Raw genomic sequence first — 23758 nt, forward strand, 5'->3', positions numbered from 1 at the left:
TAACATTTTGGTATAACCGCTTTAGCATACTACGCTTTACTAATCAACTTACTCCATTAAGTAAAACCATTTACAATTATTTTTAAAGTAAAAGTAGATTCCTTGAAAAATTAAAAACTAATATCACACACTTAGGAAAATAATGTCATAGAAATTCTTATCTAGAAATTTAGTCGAAAATCGCAAAATTTTACTGTGACCGTAAACGGAAAAATAGTCGTTATATTTTAAATAATGATAATCATGTTATGCAATCAGTGCCTTACCCAGTGTTTTAGTTTAGAAGAAATTCGGGTGAAAGGTATTACTCTATGGCCTGTGTTTTCCAAAAAAACCCTTTTTTTAGGGTCTACACTGACAAATCAACGTATTCCTTCAATATAATTAGAACATTAGTGTTATTTTTCTAGGATATATGTTAATAAAAAAAAAACCATAGTGCATTCCCCAGAACCTTTACTAGTTAAACGCAATCTATAATTTAATTTGAAGAAAGGGGTGTAGGCCCCTAGATTTATCTTTTATTACATATCAGTAACAATTACAAAAATTTGCATTATATATTTAATTTATTATTATTAAAAGTTATATGTAAGGTTTTTTTTTATATATATATAAGTTTTGTTATGGCTATAAAATGATGAGTGAAAAACTCACATTAGAACCTCTTAAAAATTATAGGAGATTTTAAACTAGAAATATTTTTTAGACAATTAAAATTCTAAGGTTATAAGTAATAATAAAATTTTAAAATAATTTAGTTTGATTTTAGATAGATAGATAGTTAGATTTCGAACCGTCTCTTGTAAAATTATCGACTATTTTTTAACAAAGAATTAAAGATAATAAACAAGTGTCAAAAAATCTCTTGTGTAGAAATTAATAACAAAAAATTTAGCACTCCTCTTTACAAATACATGATATTACTTATAATGTTTTAAGTTATTAACCTTAAAAAAAACTTAAATGTGAAAAAGAGCTTTTTATTAAAACCTACCTATCAAAATAGTAATGTAAACGTTTAATTCGACTTTGCTCTTATTTTTTTTTAAAAAAGTTTTTTTCAAAGGGGAAAGTTTTAAAATTAAATTTAAAATATACAAAGGATATTTTCTAAAAAATAATCAATATTGGTATATTTTAAAAATACATTTTATTTGAAATAATTTTTAAATGTTTAAAAAAATTTTCTTGCTACTTTGGAGGTGATAACAATATTTATAATAAAATGCAAAGAAGTTATCATCCTAATGTCCGTGATTTGTTTTAAACTTTAAAGGGGAAACCGAATTTGAAATGTTATCATTTTCCAAATAAACTTCTATTCAACGAGATGCTTCTATTTGAAACTTTGTTGAAATTGATAACTATTATCTATAGAAATAATCATGGATTGCCTCTACATTCATTGTTGTGCAATTATTGATTATTGAAACTTCGTTTCAAATTTCAACGTAGATTAATTTAAAATAATATCAAACAATAAATACATAAACAGGACTTGAGCAATGGATTAACACATTTTGTGGTCCGGTGACAAAATTAATATGAGGCACTTTTGTACATTTAAAAAAACCATAATTCATATTGATGAAAAATGCAATAAGACTCAAAATTATAAACAATTTGAGGTCTTACCCTCCTTTAATACAGATTGTATTTGTATTTGGATCAAAATTTATGAATTTCATTTTTAAACATAACAAAAAAATATCGCCAGTCCTCGAAAAAAGAAATATTGTAAAATGAGTGACATCCTAGCAGTCATTTTATAATTAAAAATTTACTTTAATAAACACTATAACATTATTATAGACTGTAGTGTAAAATGTATAATTATTGTCACATTTTTAACTATTTTATAAGAGGTGTGTTTGTTTTTGAAATTAATTAATTTTTTTAATAATAAGTTTTATAATTCACATTATTTCTTTGCCAAAAACTAAATTTTTACTCGACTGTGAAAATTACTATTATCAATTTAAAAGGGTTTTAATAAAAACAGAACCACTGACTGTCTGTTTCGAATAATATTAGTTTTTATGGAAAAATAACTGCATGGAAGCAATAACTGTATGTTATAAACATTTATTAAAAATGTATTATACTTACACAAATTCTGAATGTTTTATTTTTATTTTTCGAAAATTCGAATTCTAATAAAAAATGTTAACTTATAAAATTTTACAAGTTTAACATTTTATTTTCTTCTAAAATTAGTAAGAGAAATTCAAACTAAATAAAATAAATAAATATACTGCTTAAAACCTAGTTAATTTCTTTAAGTTATCCATAACTATGCACTTTATATAGTGACCTTAGAGGGATTCATCCAAGTTCTATATCCAGGATTATCAAGAGAATTTTTAGAAAAATGAGAGATTATATAAATTTTTCCAAATAGAAATTGAGTAATACAAAAATTCTATAATACCTTTATAATGCCTTGTGTTGATGTATGGCTGAACTCATATAAAAAATACAAAACATAGGAGGTCTTAATGGAAGTTTTAGAAATCGTTAAGATGGTTCTCACTAAATGTCCAAGGTATATTCTCACTATATTATCTCATATAATTTAGTTAGGTTTTGGAATTTTTAAACTTAGACATAAGTTGAGTTTTAAAACAATTTCCTCTCCAACAAAATTAAAAAAATTACAGACAATGTTACCAGAGGTCCCTCGCTTTAAAAATAATTTTATTCTCATACAACTTCCTATAAATATTGAGCACATAAATTTGAACTTTGCAAAGTAAAATTTTATGTAACCCACAAGTTATTTATGAGTAACATTAATCATTTATGAATTACATTACAATGTAACTCAAAAGTTTTTTATATCTTTCATTTAAGTATTCTGTATATTTATATATATATTTTATACTATTATTTTATATATATATTAAATAATACAATAATATAGTTCTGTTCAATAACATTGTAAGTCTACTTTTAGACATTTTACAGATTGAGCTACATACTGAAATATTTGTTATTAATAGTAAATGTTGAAGTATTTTTCTCTGTTAAGTATATCCATTAATTATAAAAATCCATTGTTACAATGAAATACAAAGAAAAATCCTATTTATTCATAACTATTAAATATTTTTTTAAAAATTGGACTTGCCAAATTATTGTGCTAGATTATAAATTTTAAGGATCCAGCTAAAAATTGAAGTTATAACTATTATAAGCTATGTTTAGAGTTAAAAACAACTTATTGTCACTCATTGATTTAGTTTTTAAATATAAATCTAAAATAGTTGCATACAAGGTATTTAAATAAAATAATGAAATTTAACACTTGAAAATTTTTGTTTTGTCCTGGTTACATTTTGTACAATAAAAACTAAACATAATTAAATTAATTATATATTTTTATTGTAAATAAATTATAACTAAGCATAGCTATATTTAATTTATTACTCACTTCGATCTTCAGATTTTAAAAACTAAAAAAGATTGAGATTTTATTACTTAAAAGTAATTTAAAAAAAATATATATATAGTATGATCTATAACAAACAAAGTATTTGATTCTAATTTGTAGGAACATCTTGAAAATTTTTCAAAACAGAATATAGGGTATTTCCTATGCCTTTTGAGCAACAAAAACTAATTAAATAAAAATTATTTTATTATCACAGATATTATTTAAATCTAAAAGTAATAAATGATAATCTAATACATAAATAAAATTTCTATTAATGGACAAACTTCATGTTATTACATTTGAAATATAACCAACATATAACAGTTAAACAAAATAATAATTTAACAAACAAGAACACTAGATAAATTGGTAATGTTTAATATCAGAGGAAAATAAATAAAAAAATTATAAACATTTGAAGTATGTTAGACATACTTAAATAATAGAAATTATTTCGAATTTTCAAGCATATAAACAAATTAAAAATAAAACTTTGTAAGATAGCATATGTAAAAAAATTAATTATCCAGTTTTGTTTCTTTTTAATAAATCGTCAATCTATTAAAAATATAATTAAAATTAATATATATTAACTATGAAACAATTAAAATGTATTTACCTGAGCTTTGTACATTTCTTTCACATCTTGAAGGTCTAGCTTTAATTCTTCACTTTCTTCGATTTTTTCACCATACATTTGCAATAAAGCATCATATCTCTTTTGTAAATTTGCTAATTCTACTAAAGATAAAGATTGTTCTTCTACTTTGGTAGTTAGAGAAGCCAATTCTGTTGTTAATTGATCTCTTTCGTGTTCCCTCCGAGACAATTCCCATTGCAACTGTTGAGCTTCTCCTAGAAAATAAAGTAAATAATAAAAATTAGAAGTAAATAGCTAAAAAAAAAATTAACCTTCTTTTAATTTTATTTGAGCTTGTAAATTCTCTAAAATAGTAGTTGTATTACTGAAAGATGGTCTCATAGAATCATAAACACTAACAGTTCTTTCGGTAATTGAGCTTCTGTCATCTTCTACAAACTTAACAAACAAATATAATAAATATTCATTAAACTTATGCATATGTATAACAAAGTATTAAACAAACCATTTACTCAGCCATAACCAAGAGGCTCAACTTTCCCACATTATAACCCATAAAAAATAAAAAATAAATATTTATCATTCTATTAAATATTCTTTTTAACATAGGGGAATAAGTTAAGTTCTCTTTCAATTTTTTTTTAAATTTTAGTAGTGTTCATGATGTAAATATGTTCATTACTTAAAGTAATATTTGAGCATTACGCATATTACATTTACACAAGCCAAATAATAATATAATGTGTATTATATAATATATATACAAGATGTCCCATCATGCGTTTATTAAGTTTATTTTATTTATTCCGAGTCTATCAATAGATAATTGTTTTTGTTTTTCTTAAACCTAATCAATGTATATTAATTAAGTTTTTAGATTTGAGGGCATTGGTAGATAATTCCTTATAGAATAAAAAAAAATTATATGATATTATTGAGTGTCTTGGAAATGGTCCGAATAAGTTTTATAAATGCTTTAAGTTCTAAACTCTAGTTATAATCATAGGATTCTTATAATTTACTTTATAAAATGGCTACCTTAATTTTTTTAAACACAGCTAATAATTTTTAAAATATTTTTTTTTATATAATATAGTCCTAAGTTTTAACAAATAAAAAAATAGTGGTACACCTGTACATAGAAGAATGAGTCACAAATATATGACAAATCCAATAACCTATGATCAAACAGTCATTTGTTAAATTTTTTTTTTTTTAATAATTTTGGCATTCTTAGACTATGCTAACAGCTTATTTGTCTTTAGTATAGAAAAAAATAAATATTTTTGAAATTTTAAAATAGCTTATTAAGTTACAATCATTTTAATACATAGAGGGGATGGTGTATACATACACCAGAATGAGCTGTACCTACATGATTTTAATAACAGTATAAAAATCCAAAAGTTGTTAAAAGGAAAAATTATAGAAAAATGATTATTTAGTTAAAATTTACGGGATTTGTTATATGTTTGTGAATCGCTTGTATATACATATTTACACACACACACACTTAGAAGAAAATAAATAACTAGAAAAGTTTTTACAGAAGGCCAAAATGAAGATTCTTCAAATGATGGTACACCAACACTAGTTGTAGGAGATGAGTGATGAGATACTTGTGAATTAATTATTTGTTGAGCTTGAATATCATTCTAAAAAATATATATATATATATATATTAAATAAAAAAGTGTTTAGTTAAATTCACAAAGATATTTACCTGAAGTTTTTTTCTTTTTTCAAACTCGATGTTACATTTTTCTTTTTCAAGTTTAACTTCATTTTCAAGATTATGTATTTTTAATAAAGCCTCAGCTAATTGTTTTCTTGTTAACACAAATTCATTTTCAAGCTTATTGAAACTATAATAATATAAATATGAAGTCTGTAGAATAACACAATATCACTTATACTAAAAACTTGATGTTTTATACCCTTCTAGTTTTAATTTTAAAATTTCATTTTCTTCTTTTAAATTTTTATGTTCAACTTGTAACTGCTTTTCACTTTTTAAAAGATCATCTATTTGATCTCCGAGTTTTTTCCTAGATGTGTTGACTTCATTAATTTTAGCATCCATCATTAAAATTTTATGTTCAGTATTATTTAATGTTGTTTTCAGGTTTTCTAACAGATGTGATAAATTAATTATAATTATTTCAATATTAATTTAAATATATACCAATTGTTTTAAGATGCAATTGCTCTCGTTCTTCAATATCATTTTCTAATATTTTCAATTTATTTGATTTTTCTTCAAGTTCTTTGACAAGAGGTTGGGTCGCTTTTATGGTTTCTTGTAATGAGTTTTGCTGTTTTCTATTGGATTCTTCTAGTCTTTTAATTAATGATATGTTTTCTTTTTTTAATTCACTTATCTCTCTAAAAATAAGTATTAACATTATATAAAATAATGTACTATAAGTTAATACATTTTTAGATGTCTGTAATTTATAAAATTTTCATTTTCTTGTTTTTTTAATTTTTATCACCACTAGAGTAAATTTAATAAGAAATTGGTATACAAATACTAATTAACTTTTGTATATTATATGTATTATTATGATAAGTAAAACAAAAGATAAAGGTTCTTCTCTAAAGATATTTTAATATTTTTCTTTATTCACTCCTACGTTTCTTTTCACCCAATTCAATGATAAACTTATTTTTTGAATAGTATTATTTTTTAAATTTGAATTAATTGATTTAAAAAAGGTCAAAAAGTGAAATTTAAAACTAATATTTTAGGATATATGTACTTAAGAAACTGCACTATTTAATTTAAAAAAAATTAGAATTTAATATTTTAGTGTTTTTTAATTTTAAAAAAAAATTTATTTATTTTAATACTAAAACCAATTAGTTAAAAAAAAATTACATGTGGTGGTTTTCTTCAATTTTACATAAATTTGCTTTTAAACTAGTTATAACAGCTTCTATTTGTTTACAGTGTTTGTTTTTTTCAGTTAATTTATTTTCAATATCTACTAAATTTTCTTTCATAGCTTGAAATTCTATTGAATCTTTTTGTAATTCTTCTATAAAATTTTCTTTATCTTGAATGTTCCTGCAAAAATCAAACAATTATTTAAGTCACAGATAATTTTAAAAGAATTATTTAATTAATATACTTCTGTAAAGATATTAAAGTTGAAGTTAGATTATCAACTTGACTTTGTAAACTTATATTTTCTTTTTCTAAACTTTGATTAGTTTTAGTTAATTGATGAATAGCTTCAATTTGACTTCTTTCCATTTCTTCTTTTGCAACTAATGATTTTTTTATTCTTTCTAGTTCTTGATTTAATTTTTCTTGTTGATCTCTAAACAATTAAGAGTGTAGATTAATAATAGTATAAAATATTCACTTAACTATACAGGCTTTATACATTAATTAGATTAAAAATCTGAATAAAGAATATTTATTAACTAATAAATAATAAGTTAATATTAATTATTCAATTTACTTGTATTTATTTAGAGATTTTAGGGATTCTTTTTCAGCAGCTCTAAGTTTTTTGATTATGTTGTTCAAATTTAGGTGCTGTTTACTCAATTTTTCACCTTCGTCTCGTAATTCTTTAATAAGCAAGTCTTTTTCTTCAATTATATTTTTTAACTGTGCTGCATTTTTATTTTGCTACAATAAATTTATAAAAGTTAGTAAAAAATATTAAAACTGATTTTAACAAATTATTTAAGCATTAAATAATCAAATTTAATTAATTTAATAGTTTAATACTCCAAACCGATAATCTAATATAGTGATTGAATACAAAACAGTACAATTTGTTTCCCCAATTTGTATAATTTTATTTAATTATAATATTCGAAAACATCTTAATATACAATTGCTATGATATATATATATATATATTATTTTATATAATTCAACAGGCTGGGCCCTTTTTCAAATAGTTATGTACAATTTATTCAAGAACTACAATTTTTAAGTACAAAAAAATAAAAAATCCACAATAACTTACAAAGTAACAAAAATTTTAGATATTTAATATTTTTAGAACTAAGTGTTAAATAACGAATTAGTGAAATGAATATCCTTATTGGCAAAAGACATTAAACGCCTTAATGGCTCATTCACTAAATAATTGGTGGAAGCATACGGGATAAAAAAGGGAGTATAAGTTTGGGTAGAACATTGTGGAACCTTGAAATAAATTAGTGAAAGAAGTTCAGAGGACTCAACATTACCATTAACTAATCCTTCTAAGAACCTGATACCTGCAGCATATCGCTGTTCATCCAGAGAAGGTAGGCCTAGCTTATTGGCTATCGGAGAATAGTAGTGAGGTGGACATGGAACTTTTAGTAGGAAACAAGCAAAACGCAAAAATTTATGCTGAACACGCTCAATCTGCAACAAACTATTTACTGCATGGGGATTCCAAACAACACAACCAATACTGTATTGATCATACAAGAGCACAGTATACATATTTAAAAGCAATGTTTAGCTGAGTCTTTGCCAGTCTAAATAATAAACCATGTGCTTTAAACGCCTTACAGCATATATAATTAATATGTGGGTTAGAGTCAAGGTTAAAACTTAACGTTAAACCAAGGTCCACGACAAAATCAGTTTGACATCGGATATTATTTGTGTCAAGGCTATAAGAAAACACTAATGGAGATTTTATCCTATGAAATTTGAAAACATGACATTTGGAGATATTGAGTGTTAATCCTAATGTACTAAGCAATTTAGAAAAGAACTCAAAATCAGCTTGTTACTTTGGGCAATCGTCAATTGTAGATACTCGCATATATAACTTGATGTCATCAGCAAATATATATATATATATACTAATATAAATAAACATAGATTATTAAAAAATAAATGAGATTGATCTCTAAAAATCAGGTTTATTATTTAGGATAAATAATATGAATAATTATTTTTTAATTACATTTGTGTAACTCTTCTGAGCATGTTTTTTATAGGAGATGTTTGAGAACCCTTTGATGTTGTGTTAACTTTTAATAATTAATTAAAATTTGATTTATCATGTACAAGGAATAATTATTAGTCATATAGTGCATTATTATGTAAATAAAAGGGCTCAGGTTTATTTCAAATCACTCATATATTATACATATATTTTAACACAAAAATTTGAACTTTAAAGTATTATATATAATAAACAGATAAAATTATGTTAAAAATTTAAACACCATTTACTATTAAAAAAAAACTTTTTTTAAGTTTTATACATTTTATTAAATTGAAAATGTGTTTCCATTTGAAAAAAAATTAATTTGCCACTCATACAGGGCATACAAGGGTAGAACTTAAAAAGTATTACATAGATAATAATTCAAGGATAATATAATTGAATAAACCAAAAAAAAAAAAAATTCAAAAAATTATTTTTATTCTTTGAGTAATTGGATGGTTAATGATACAAAATCACTCTGTATAAATCAGGTTTTATTTAAATGTCTCCAAAAAACGTATCAAATATTTAACTAGGTATTTAGGCTTATTTATTTAATTTTTAATACTCTATAATCTAGTATGATCACCAAAAGCTTAGGTAGTGTAAGTTTAAAAAAAAAATCTATATCATTCTTTTTTAAACACACTTTTTATATGAGGACCATAGAGTAAAATAGGTAAATTTATAACTTAATAAAATTAAAAATATTAGATTAATTCAAAGTTAAAAATTAAATAACTTTTGAAGCATTATTTCAAAAGTTATTAATACTTTAAAATACTGGTTGGAGATAAGGTGCAGGTTATGTTATGTTTTATCATCACACATCACTTTACCAAGCTCCTCAACTCAGGTAGAAAAATATTTTTAACTTGAAATTTAACAGAAATACTTGTTCAAAAAAAGTTATCGATCAGTAATTTTTATAGTTGTATCATTTTCTGGACTGAATTACACTTATCATATCTGTATACTGTATAGCTTACTTCAAGTTGTTTCTGCAATTGATTTTTCTCTCTAATAGCTTGTTGAAATTTATTTTCCATATTTGCTAACCTTTGTGTATATTCTTCATTTAAATTACTAGAGTTTAAATAATCCAATTGACTAAAAAAAATTTGTTATTAAAAGTTATTATAAATTAACTGCAACATATAACATTTTTCTTTTGCTTTGTGCAGAAAATGCGAATGTAAAAACACACTTATTATTTAAATTTTCAAATGACCTTAGCAAAAAAAATCATTTGACTGTCAATATGATTAGTTTCTAAAAAAAAAAAGACAAGTTCTTTCAAACTCTAAGCATATTGTCAGCATACATTGTTTTTATACCACAGTCATTTGAATATTAAAAAATAATACTATTTTTGACGTTGATCTTTTTACATCAAACCACAGATTTAAACAAAAAAAAATGATGTTTAGTCAAATTGAGATAAACATATCATTTTTAGATAAAACTGTTGCTTACATTTTACTGAATATATTAATATTATTTCACTTAAAATAATATTAAGATAGTTCAAATAATTAACAAAATAAATAAATATTTTCCTGTAATATGTGTAGGAAGTATAAGACATTTATTTTTTTGGAAACTATTAAACATGTTAAATTTTTGTAGAAGAAAATATTGTTTGACTCAAAAAACAATAATAATATGTAATTAAATTGTTTTTTTTTTTCATCCTTTTAAGAATAGAAAAATCATTACATTAATTTTCTTAATTGAAAACCCCTATTTTTATTAAGGTAGTATAATAGGAAAAAAATTTACAAACAATTTTATTCTTATTATTTTCTTTATCTGATCAACTGTTCATCTGTTTCAGAATGTTACAGTTAAGTGTTTTTAAACAAAATTTCTATATTTATTCTTATGTTTTGTTTGCAGAAGTAATTGATGACTATTAATAATTTAATACAATGTTGCTTGAAGTGCATGAGGATATATCCATGTGTACAGTTGAGTTCTGACGTTTCGGACTCATTGCAGAGTCCATCTTCAGAGTGATGGTTGCTAGTCGGTGGCTGCAACTATACTTTTAACACATTCATAATTTAATACAAATTTTAAACTATTTAAAAAAATGAACAGTTCATAAGATAAAAAAAATTATAAGAACAACATTGTTTGTAAATTATGTTTCTTTTCTTATTAACTACATATTATTGTAATTTTTTGAATCAAATAATTTTTTCTTCTACAAAAATTTTAATTTGTCAATGATTTTCGAGAAAATGAGTATTATATCCTAAATGTATCACTCTGTATATATATGTATATGAATATTAATTAGCATACCTTTTCATATCAGAGTTACTAGCAGCTAATTCAGCATTTTTTTTACTTAAATCTATAAGTTTGGATTCCCGAGCCTTTACTATAGAATTTAGTTCCACAATTTTCTATAAAATAAAATTTTTTTGTAATATATTATTATAATTCTGTTTTTATAAATAACATTTTCTCTTAAAAACTACGCCTATGTCAAAAAGGACAGGCAAAAACGCATAGCTCAATACAACAAAATCAAATTCAGTATCTATGTACTGATTCACATTGCATTCTTGACTTAGATAAATAGGCCACCTAATTATACATACATGGTGATCGGTTTATCATAAGCTACTCAATAACTCTCAAAATAAATGCAATATTGAAAAAAAATTTGTTGGTTTTTTTAGTTATATATTTTTTTGATTTATTAGCTATTAATTACTTTTTAAGATCATCCCTTATAATATATAAGGTTAACTTAAATTTTTTAAATGGTAACACACATATTTAATTTACTTATAAAATAGAAAATTATCTAATTAAGAAATTATTAACATGGACCAGTCATTTTGACTAGTTAATAACAACTTCTGGATCAATACTTTAGATGTTATTCTCCTTTTTATATCTAAGTGGGACGAAAAGTACAGGTTGAAAATAACTAGAGATATAAATAGCAACACCCACTTTTCACATCCAATCATTACTTTAAATTATTAATAATTTCTGAAATAATGGTCCAAAAGTTGTTATTGACCAGTCATTTTCTTAATTAGATTATTTTCTATTTTATAAGCTAGTCAAATATATATGTTTTCATTTAATGAAATTTTAAACATTTTCAATAACTTTAAATATAAAAATATTCAATAATTTATGTACATCTTTTATAATATAGCTTTGTTCATACTTTTTGGAGATCTTCAACTCCTTGATGACCTATAAAATAATGAAAAATATTTTTCGTATTCAGAATTGACTATTTAATTATTTTAGTAATGTTACCTAATATTATTGATGGTAAATTATAATGATGGTATTTAACTGGACTATGACGATGAGATGCATTACTTTCACTATCTTCATTAGTTGCAGGACTTGATATAACTTCTATATCAGAGGAAGTCCATGTTTCAAGTTCATCGCAAGAGTTAGTTCCACTTGATCCAATTTTTACAAAGTCTGATTGACTGATTCAAAAAAAATATATATAATAAATATTATTTAAATTTTTTTATATTTAATTAAAATATTTGTCATTAAATTAAAACAGGTAATTATATACTTGTATAATTTTGTTATTATCAATTCAATACACTAATAGTCTTTAACAATAAGAAAATCCTCTATAAAGATGGGATCTTAACACATAGGGCATGGAATATAAACCATCTGACTAGAAAAGGAGGGTTTGTAATTTATACAGATAACTCCAAGAAATCAAGAAAAGTAGGTGCTGGCATTTGGGGATTAGAGCCTTGCATAAATATCACGATGGGCACAATACCCTTTGTGTTCCAAGCAGAGGTAATGGAAATACTAGTAGAGACCCAAAACCTGCTGGTATTCTAGAAAAGAAACATAACTATCCTAAATCAAACTGCTGTGAAGACATTTAACCATAGCCAGAAAACTTTAAAATCACTAGCAAGGTTCAATAAAGTTACATTAGTATGGGTACCAGGACATAGCAGTGTGACTGGTAATGAAAAAGCAGACTTTCTAGCGAAGAAAGGCGCAAAAAACACCTATGTTGGATCAGAACCAGTGGTAAAACTCAAGAGCAATACCTCAAAGTAAAACCCAAAAATTGGTATAGGAACAACACAGGAAAATATGGTGTTATCTGTGGTACCTAGACAATCAAAAATGTTTATCAGATTCCCCGTCTACTACTGAGGGATCTTAATTACATGTATGGATATCAAATAATCACTTTGACTGGATTATTGACAGGACACGATCATCTGCTTAAATATCTTTACACAATGGGAGTGACAGAATCACCACTGTATAGGAAGTGTGGAACAGAAGAGGAAGATTTATTTTAAATTATGCGTGAATGTGATACCCTGGCCACATTAAGATCTAAACATTTGGGAAAATCTATTCCTAAAAAAAGGAGATAATAAAAATATATAACTCGATAGGAGGTGGGCACAATGTACTTATAGGTCTGAGTGCATGGGCAGTTCTTGCCCACCTCTATAACAACTAAAACTAAAATTGATCTGTTTCATTACTAAATGAGCACCTATATATGATTGTGTGTGTAGATTAAAAATTAATCATAAAATATTATATGCTGCATTCTTACCTATTGTACCTGATTACTTATAGCAGTTATAATTACTAGGAAATGGGCCAACTTGAGGTAGTGTTTAAATTTGGGGAAATTAAATTTTACCTTAATTACCATTTTAGTTGTATCAATCTACATCAGTAGTAAAATGTTTACAATTTTATAGTTAAAAAAACACAAAATATTGATTTAAAAATTAATGTAGAATATTTTATTAATTTATTTTTATTAATTTACTTGTCGATTGAAACACGTGGTGACTGTTCCCGATTATCATCTTCAGAACAATTCTCTACTTCTTCTAGTAAACTTCCCACCATGGTTTCTAATAAAATAATAAAAATATAATAAATAAACAAACACAGTATGTTAGAACTTTATAAAAGCTCTCCTAGAACTTTTTTTTAATTTAGATTTTATTAATATTAATTTCAATGGCGGTCAAATGATTTAACTATAGGAGGGGATAAAAAACTTTTATGATAAAAAAAGTTGTATGCACTATAATAATTTTGTATCTTAGAGCTTTTTTATTTGTATTAACTATATTAGGATATTATTGTGGACTAATGAATATACTTAAATGGGTTTCTTCTTATTAAGTTTTCAATATATGAAATATGAAATTTATGCAAAAATGTCAATTAGAGTATGTCAATGGGAGATCTATCTCACAAATCCCTTATATTTGATTTAATTTAATACTTACCATCATCACAACTACTATTTTCTAAAGTAGTATTTGATTTTTTTAAAAAATCAGTTGATAAATTGCTAGAATTTAAAGAACATTGCATATTTTTAAAGTCTTCATGACATTTTATGGAAATATTTGTTTGAGGACTATAATTTTGCTTAATAAGATTCATAGATTCTTCTCTCGAAATATCTAATACACCAGAATTCTAAAAAAAAATTTTATTTTAAATAATTTATTAATAATATATTTGACGGATTTAGCATTTATTTATCTTTCTCTAAGGTGGGTAAAAGACTTTTGATTAGAAAAAGATAATATAAGGGGCACACGCCTTTATCATCACTCTTTTCTAAAGAATGATTTTTTTGTCTACTATAGCGAAAAAGAAAATAATGTAAGATCCACCAGTGAATATACTACTTTATAAATCTTATTTTATAGAGTAAAGTCAAATCAGCAAGAGAGACATTCGTAGATGATGCAGTTAATTTTACCACTGATGTTTCAGAATTATTTTGTACTGGAATGTCTTCATTAGGTATGCATGTTAAATTATCTGAAGTAGAACAAGTTAGACTGTCTTCATCTTCAATTAATTCAGGTATTGGTTCAATACTATCAGGAGAATACTGCTTATCATTTATCCTATTTAAAACATCAATATTATACTTTTTTTTTGTGAATATTTCCTTAAATCCAAAAGCCATTAGCTGATTAATGTGTACAAATTTTTACTTATATCTAGTTATTTAAATGAATATAAAATGAAATCTAAAATTCTTTACTTGTTATATTCTGTTGTAACAGCATGAATTTCAGTAGAACTAGGAGTAATTATTTCTACAGATGACTTAGAAGTAGTAACAGAAGTAGATCCAAGTATATCTACACGATCAGAAGAAAGTGTAAATTTTTGGTCACTATCAGAGCATATCGAAAGATGATTTCTATTGTTACAATTTGTATAATCTGTTCTATGAGAAACATCTAAATTTGTATCAGAATCAATTTCAATTACATTAAATTGTTCACATGATTTTGAAGTTTGACTAGAAGATCGAACTGGTTGATTAGCAACAATTGTATCACTTTTGATGGTTGAGTTGGATAATTCTAATGACATGCTTTGATTTGTAGCTAACAAGTAAATAAATTAATTAATTACATTAAAAAATAAAAAAATAACATAGAACATAGAACAAAAGAAAAACGTCCATTTTATTTACAATAATATTAGACGATTCATTTATCATGCACTATGCAATTATTTGAAAAATAATAATTTTTTTTTTAGTTTGTTAATTACACAATAAACTTTGAAATTATCAAACGAAAAACATCCAAGTTTATACAAAATGAGAACTAAGTTCATTTTCAAGTCTATTTTCTAAAATTTGAATGTGTTCATGTATAGTTTATATAAAATGAATACATTCATTATGAATGATTTCAATCTCATCACTGATGATAACATACATTTTTAACTGACTTTAATAATAAAGAAAAATCAGGTTAAAAAAAAAAATTTTTAATAATAACTTTTAAATTAGTACTATTAGTACCTAAAATTTTAAATAATAGTTTAAGGATGAAGCTTAGATCATAGTCATTTTTGTCATTAGGAACTTTTCAAGAATGTTCCTCCTACTATCAAATATAATATTTAGGAAGTATTCACATTCTAAATTTTAAAAAAATCACTTTTAATATAAGTAGAATGATTTTTATTATTAATAATAAAATTAGCAACAACTACATTTTAACTCCAGACATTATTTTAAAATACTAATGACTTCCAAATGATTGGTCCAAAAGTTGTTGTTGAATAGTCATTATTTTAATTAGACCATTTTCTATTTTATATCCTAGTTAAATATGTAAAAATAACATACTTATAAATTATGAGGGATGATTATAAAAAGTAATTAATAGCTGACAATTTAAAAAAAACCCAACACAGTAGGGTCGCGGCACAGTGAGGACATGGCATAGTTGGGACCAGTATAGATTTAATCTGACAGTGATTCATCAAAAATGCTTCGATGCAAATCTGTACATAGTGTTTTATTTTAAAAAATTGAAGGATTATTCCAAAAGCAACATGATCTCCTAAAGCTTCCAAAAGCAAAATAAACTTCTATTTCCTTATTTATATCTTGATTACAATATTTATGATTTATAAGTGTAATATATGTATAAATATTTATTATAAAAATTAAATATAGTATGAAGTTAATATTTAATAATTTAGTATTGTAATTTTTACAGAGAAATTATAAAAAATTATAAAGTAGTTATTATTTTTATGGCAAACATATATAAAATTTAAAGGTCTTGATGCAATAGTTAATAAAAAAAATTGTTTGTTATTTATAAATACGATTTGTGATCTTTTGACGTATCATTGAACAAAATTGGTTAAGTGAGAGCTGAGAAAAAGTGGTAACAGATAAAGAAAAAACCCAACCTTCTCAGTTAAATATACTCGAGTTGGTTCACTAGAACCAGAACTATAAGTGACTCTTTAATTTAAGAATATGTAATATTATATAATATTTGTTTGCTAAATGCATATTATTATGAAAAATTTAACTTGAATACAAAATTGACAAGATAGAGATCTCCAAATTTACAATCTTAATTGTAGGTACTTTCTATTTGAGCACTTTTCTTTTATTAATTGTTGACAAAACAACATTATTTTAGAGAATTGTATAGCCTAATATGCAAACTTTTTAACTATTCTTGACCAACACTTTATTTTTAGATATTCGTAATTATCATGAAAAACAAATTAATTAAAAAAAAAAATCATGTAGGTGCTGAATTGCAATTGTTTTGAAAATTAATTGTATAAATACTTTAAATATTACATTTAAAAAAAAATGTCTATTTACCATTTTGTTTATCTAATGGATCACATTCGTTTTCAAACACTGAACTTGTAAATGAGCTCCATAAACTCGAACTCAATTTGGATATATTTTGGTGAGAATCTTTTTCGAATAAAACTTTTGATGCTTCTTCTTCAGATACTTCTTCATCTTCTTCTTTGATATCCAATGCTTTATCAATAGTCTTTTGTGCTTCTTTTAAAGCAGTTTTTGCTAAATTTGCAAATCCTGATGCATCGAACTGATTAAACCAACTCATTATGAATTAATACTGTCAATACTATAATTGTATCAATAAAAAAATTAAACAATTGTTAAAGTTGTACATTTTAAATTAATTATACTACAAATTATACCAAAAAATTTAAAAACTATGAAAAAACATTAAAACCTATGTATTAATATTCAGGTAAAAAAGTAGAGAAATATATTGAAATATTGAGAAATAATATTATTTAGAATTAAATTTTTGGTATTTTTTCATATAAATTGAGCTAATAATTTTCTAGTGATGTGTTAATTTCACTTTAGTTGGAGATAAAAATTATTTTGTTATCATTAAAAATGATAATAGACCAGAATATCAACTTGAAGAATTGAATAATGTATTTAGACAGACACTTACAAATCAGGAATATATTTTATAGGAATGATTTTATTTTTGGTAAAATATTTATCATTACAGAAATATTGATAGGAACAAAAATAGGAAACGTACTTTAGAGGGATGAGATTATGTGGGACAGTATTACTTCGAAATTTACTTATGATAGAATATATTACCGTAAAAAATATTCTTTAGGAAAAGTATAACATATAAATATAGAATATATTATTAAGGAAAACATTTCTTTAAAAAATTATTTTCGTGTATTATATAACGGAATATATCATCAAGGATAACATTACCAAGAAAATTACTTTTCCCGAGTTATAATCACTAGGATTATCATTGTAAAATACTATAATATATTACTATAAAAATTTTAATTATAAATTATAATTCATATAAATAAAATTAAAATTTAGGGATCACCTTGTAAATTACTTACTAATTTAATAATTAGCGAATGGGAGTGTTTTACCCTTCTGCTTCAACACAAATAAATTCGGACATAGATAGGATCTAAATATTTAAGTGTAGGTACACAAAAAAATATATATTATATTATTACACCACAGCTATGCTCAGTATCGTATTTTAAAATATGAATTACGGACCATTAGGATATGCTGCTTCCCATTTAACTATTTTTCACTTTATTAACTATTAGTAATTATAAATTCAGTTCATTATAGTGGACTAATAATTTTAGTTCACTATAAAGGACTAACATTTTTATAATGAACTGATATGATATCTTTAGCTGGGAAACTGTTCGCCAACCTTTTTCATGAACTACTCCTGAACATAAAAAAAATTGTTCAAGGATCTCCTAAATAAAAAACAATTTTCAATGTTACTTTGAAGATAGTTCTAAATAATTTTATTTCTATGAAAAAAAATTAAATAAAACAAATTAATAATTTATTTAAATTGAGCATAACAAATATAATATATGTTTGATACAATTTTAGCTTCGATGCGAAGCTGAGAAGGTATTAATTTTACTATGATGTGTTTTAATTTTTTTTTATTTTTTATTTTTTTTTTTGTGTCTGTGAACGCTCAATCTCAGCTCTCGCTGGACCGATTTTGATGAACAATATGTCAAAAGATCACAAATCGTATCTAGTCGAAGACATTACCCTCAAAAATTGAAAAAAATTCCCTCGTTCCCCGTAAACGGGGGAAATCCCCCAAAAAATTACAAATTTAAAAATCGCTAATTTTCGATATTTTTTCAATTTTTTTTACTTAAAATTGCCATAACTTTTTTAAAAATGACCGAATCAATATAATTTTTTTTTTTATAGATACCTTAGATAATTACCTATCATTTTATATATTTTTGTGAACATTTGACCCTTTAACAGCCCAAAGGATGGGGTTTCAAAATGGTAACTTTTTTACAAAAAATTAACTTTTTCAACTTAACTTTTGAAAATGTTCCGGAAAGACTGACAATTTTATATATACCTTAAATTAAAGCTAATGTAATATACTTTAATTTGAAAAAAAAAAATTTGACCTCTGGACTTGTCTTCATGGTGAAAATGACTACCGTATGCAAAAATATGCTATTTTTGTGAAAAAATTCTTGATATTATATTTTACATTTTTTAACATTATGTTGCTATAACTTTTTAAAAAATGCATGAATCAACTTTATTCTTTAATGATAAATACTTTATATATACTTCTTTCATTCGACATACTTTTTTTTAAAATCGGACCATTTCCCTTTATACAGGGGGGGTGCAAACCTTTTAAAATGCGTATAGAAAGTAGAACTTTTTCAACTTAACTTTTGAAAATGTTCCGGAAAGACTGACACTTTTATATATATCTTAAATTAAAGCTTATGTAATATACTTTAATTTGAAAAAAAAAAATTTGACCTCTGGACTTGTCTTCGTGGTGAAAACGGACATCAAAGTTAAAGAAAAACGTACGATTTCCGTGAAAAAAATCTCGATTTTATATGTTATATTATTTAATTTATATTTTATATAACTTTTGGAAAAATGTATGGATCAATATTATTATTTTTTTATAATAAATATTTATATACTCCTTTCATCTACACGCTTTTTTTGTAAATCGGATCATACCCCTTTAACAAGGGGGGTCAAAACTTTAATCATGCGTATTGTTACTATGATATTTTCAATTTAATTTTTGAAAGTATTCCGGAAATACTGACACTTTTATATATATCTTAAATTAAAGCTTATATAATATACTTTAATTTAAAAAAAAAAATGTGACCTCTGGATTTGTCTTCACGGTAAAAATGACTACCGTATTCAAAAATTTGCTATTTTTGTGTTAAAATTCTGGGTTTTGTATTTTATTTTATTTTAAAATACCTGACAAGGGGACTACAGATTTTCATAAATATTATATAAATAAAAAATTAATATAGCATAGAAAGTTAAACTTATTTAAATTTGTTTGCTTCTTTTAAGTCGAGAAAAATAACTTTGAAATTTGAACTAGCTTAAATAGCCTATTTTTTCACCCGACGGTAGCGACGTACGGTTGCCGAGTTGGTAAAATTTATGTTTTACACGCTTGGGGTACGAGGTTCCAACCCGCGTATGGCAATGAATTTTTTGCATTTTTTCTTAATTCTTTTTAAGTTAGTATAAATTTTTAACTCGTTTGATTTTTATCACATTTAGATTCAATAACTTCAATAAAGATCAAGGATCCCATCACTTTAGTCGCCCCTTGCAAGAAGAAATTTCTTATTCGTATTAAAATTATTTTACTATATTTTAAGTTTTCGCTTCGATGCAAAGCTGAGAAGATATTTTTTTGTGACTATCATTTATTTTCTCTGCTCTAACTTGACCTACTTTTTTCAACAATACGTCAAATTACTACAATTCGTATTTATTTATTGGTTATTTTAGTTAAAGTAAAACATTAAAATTAATTCAGTTCATATTTTAATTGTAGTATCTTCTTAAACACCAAAAGATACTACGAAATGATTACTATTATTTCTATTTAAGTTATCTATTACGATAAAAATGCAAAAAAATATTGAGTTACTCTGATAAATTTACTATAAATAGTAATTATAAAATTTCCTGACTGCATATTTTTAACATATTAAAAATCAAATCAGTAATAATTTGAAAAAAAATTTTTTTTTTTTTTAATTATTATTTCATATGTAATTAGTATAATATAAAAATGTATAACTGATAGAAAAAGTCTAATTGCAGATTTGAAAACAACGCGAGAAGTTGATTTAGAAAAGTAAATTTTTGCTTCTGATGAAAGTTTCTTGTAGTCCAGTGTATTTATTCATAAGTAACAAATTTTTTATTTATTTTTTTCAACGATACGTCAAATGACTACAATTCGTATCTAGGTTGAAGATATTACCCTCAAAAATTGAAAAAAAATTTTAATTTATCAATTAAACAGTTAGTTATTCCATTTCCTCCATACAAACAATTAAAATCATTAATTTCTAATGTTTCAAAGTATTTATTGACGAATCAAGTTTGATATGATAGGTTTCAACTACAAAATTAAATCATTTTACTTTGTAATTTAATAATTTTTTTACTCTATTTGTGTGTGCTACTACTAGACTATCATATTACAATTTTTTTTTGTAACATGTTGCTATATAAATCATTTCTAAAAAAAATGATTGTTTTTTCTCCTGAATTAACAATTGATTTTTACAAATATAATCAAATTGTATTATACGTTCTATTTTTTATATGTAAATACTCATTTTTTACTAGTTAGTAATAATATCAAAAATTAGAAGTGATAGAAAAAGTCTAATTTTAGATTTGAAAACGGCGCGAAAAGTTGATTTAAAAAAGTATATTTTTGATACTGATGAATGTTTCTTGTAGTCCAGTATATTTATTCATAAGTGACAAAAAATTCATTAATTTGTTAAAATTAAATATTATCTACAAATTTTTTTATATGCAAATACTATTTTTTAATAATATTAAAACATAGAAGTGATAGAAAAAGTCTAATTGCACATTTGAAAACATTGCGAAAAGTTGATTTTGAATAGTATATTTTTGTTTCTGATGAAAGTTCCTTGTAGTCCAGTGTATAAAACTTATAACTTTGTTAACTGTTATAACTTTAACAAAAATGACCAAATCAGTATAATTTTTTTTTTATTTAGATGCATGTCTTTACTTATCATTTGTTTTTTTTATAAATCTAACTCTTTACCTGCCCACAAGTGGGATTCAAAATTATAACTTTCTTTTTTTTTAGCTAAAGTAAATCATTAAAATTAATTCAGTTCTGGATATTTCAATTGTAGAATCTTTTTAAATACTAAAAATTACTTAGAAATGATTACTATGATTTCTATTTAGGTGTTCTATTACGATAAAAATACAAAAAAATAATGAGTTTTTCTGATAAATATACTGTAAATAGTAATTATAAAATTTCCTGACTGCATATTAGTCTTAAAAATAGCATAGTTTTAATTCTCATAAAATTTTCTATTTAATGATTCATTCTAGTCAACGAAGGATTAATTTTGGAGAATAGCAGAAAAAATTCTCAACCAATTTTTTTTTCTTTGTTTTAATTAGGCAATTGGTGGATTATTCTAAAAGCAACATCAACTCTTATTTCTTTAATTATATCCTGATTAGTAGTTCTTTGATTTTAAAATATAATATATGAATAAATACTAATTATAATTATTAAATTTAGTATGAAATTGATATTCAATAATTTAATATTGTAATTTAAACGGAGAAATTATAAAAATAATAAAGAAGTTGTATTTTGCTTTATTTTTACGTGTATAAAAATTTAAAGGGCTTAATACAATAATTTTCAATAAAAACTGTTTGTTACTATAAATGAATGCACTGTACTTCAAGGAACTTTCATCAGAAACAAAAATATACTTTTTTAAATCAAAGTTTCGCGTTGTTTTCAAATCTGCAATTAGACTTTATCTATCAGTTCTTTATTTTTTTTATATTATTACTAATTACATATAAAAATAATTAAAAGAAAAAAAGAATTGTTTTCAATTTATTACTGATTTGATTTTTAATATGTTAAAAATGATCAATCCAAATTTTCATTTTTAACCTATTTTTTTGGTTCTTTAAAATTTATGAACAATTTTTGATAAAGATTTATGAAAGTTTATAGCAAAAAAAATTGAATATATTACCATAACTTTTAGCTCAATTACAAATTTAAAATTGACATCTAGGCCAGTCAACAAAGGAAAAATTTCTTAAAAAATTCCCAACCAAATTTTGTTTTATTAATAGTTGAATTAAAATATGTATAATGACATACTAATAGTCTTCATTGATTGAAATTGAGCTTTTTTTTACAGCCTCGCAAAAGTTCAAAAATATGAGCTTTTTTAATTTTCTCAAAAAATATTTAACTTACAAAAAAAAGTTTCGTACAAAAGTTGTTTAAAAGACAATTATAAACAAAAAAATTATCTTATATTTTTTCATTTAAACAAACATTTTTCGAGTTACATTACATTTAATGTGAGTACTAAAATTTATATTCCATTTTTTTCATATTACGGTTGCTTTTTATAGATCATAGCTGGCCTCACAATTTCATACTGAATTTAAAAACTATAATTAGTTTTTATAATTAGTTAGTATTTATTCATATATTATATTTTAAAATCAAAGAACTGCTAATCAGGATATAATTAAAGAAATAAGAGTTGATGTTCCTTTTGGAATAATCCACCAATTTCTCTAAATGAAACACTATCTACAGATTTGCATCGAAGCGTTTCTTATGATAGTGATTTTAATCACTGTCAGATATCATCTATACTTATCTCATCTATGCCACGTCTATACTGTGCCTCGACCCCACTGTGCTACCGTTTTTTTTAAATGATCTTAATGCGAACAATGTGTTTTGCATTAATTAAGCGAAGGAGCCAAAGAAAAATTTTAAATTAAAT

General features: G+C 23.9%; 1 protein-coding gene across 1 annotated transcript in view; it reads right to left on the reverse strand.

The window, feature by feature from the left end:
• The window catches only part of LOC126901278 (TATA element modulatory factor-like), a 44206-nt gene extending 26534 nt beyond the window's left edge, over nt 1–17672 (reverse strand). Inside the window, exons 1-19 of the mRNA XM_050677666.1 lie at nt 17184–17672; nt 15072–15423; nt 14781–14931; nt 14296–14491; nt 13824–13911; nt 12290–12474; nt 12195–12223; nt 11309–11412; nt 9988–10108; nt 7511–7683; nt 7175–7366; nt 6922–7110; nt 6226–6425; nt 5978–6170; nt 5764–5905; nt 5588–5695; nt 4352–4478; nt 4059–4294; nt 3437–3458 (exon numbers count right to left, since the gene is read on the reverse strand). Coding sequence (XP_050533623.1) covers nt 3437–3458; nt 4059–4294; nt 4352–4478; nt 5588–5695; nt 5764–5905; nt 5978–6170; nt 6226–6425; nt 6922–7110; nt 7175–7366; nt 7511–7683; nt 9988–10108; nt 11309–11412; nt 12195–12223; nt 12290–12474; nt 13824–13911; nt 14296–14491; nt 14781–14931; nt 15072–15423; nt 17184–17439 — 3064 coding nt within the window. The 5' untranslated portion in view covers nt 17440–17672. The remainder of the gene's footprint in view (nt 1–3436; nt 3459–4058; nt 4295–4351; nt 4479–5587; nt 5696–5763; nt 5906–5977; nt 6171–6225; nt 6426–6921; nt 7111–7174; nt 7367–7510; nt 7684–9987; nt 10109–11308; nt 11413–12194; nt 12224–12289; nt 12475–13823; nt 13912–14295; nt 14492–14780; nt 14932–15071; nt 15424–17183) is intronic.
• Nucleotides 17673–23758: the final 6086 nt, after the last annotated feature.

The sequence above is a fragment of the Daktulosphaira vitifoliae genome, unplaced genomic scaffold (genome assembly GCF_025091365.1).
Source record: "Daktulosphaira vitifoliae isolate Bord-2020 unplaced genomic scaffold, ASM2509136v1 Scaffold_3, whole genome shotgun sequence".
Taxonomy (NCBI): domain Eukaryota; kingdom Metazoa; phylum Arthropoda; class Insecta; order Hemiptera; family Phylloxeridae; genus Daktulosphaira; species Daktulosphaira vitifoliae.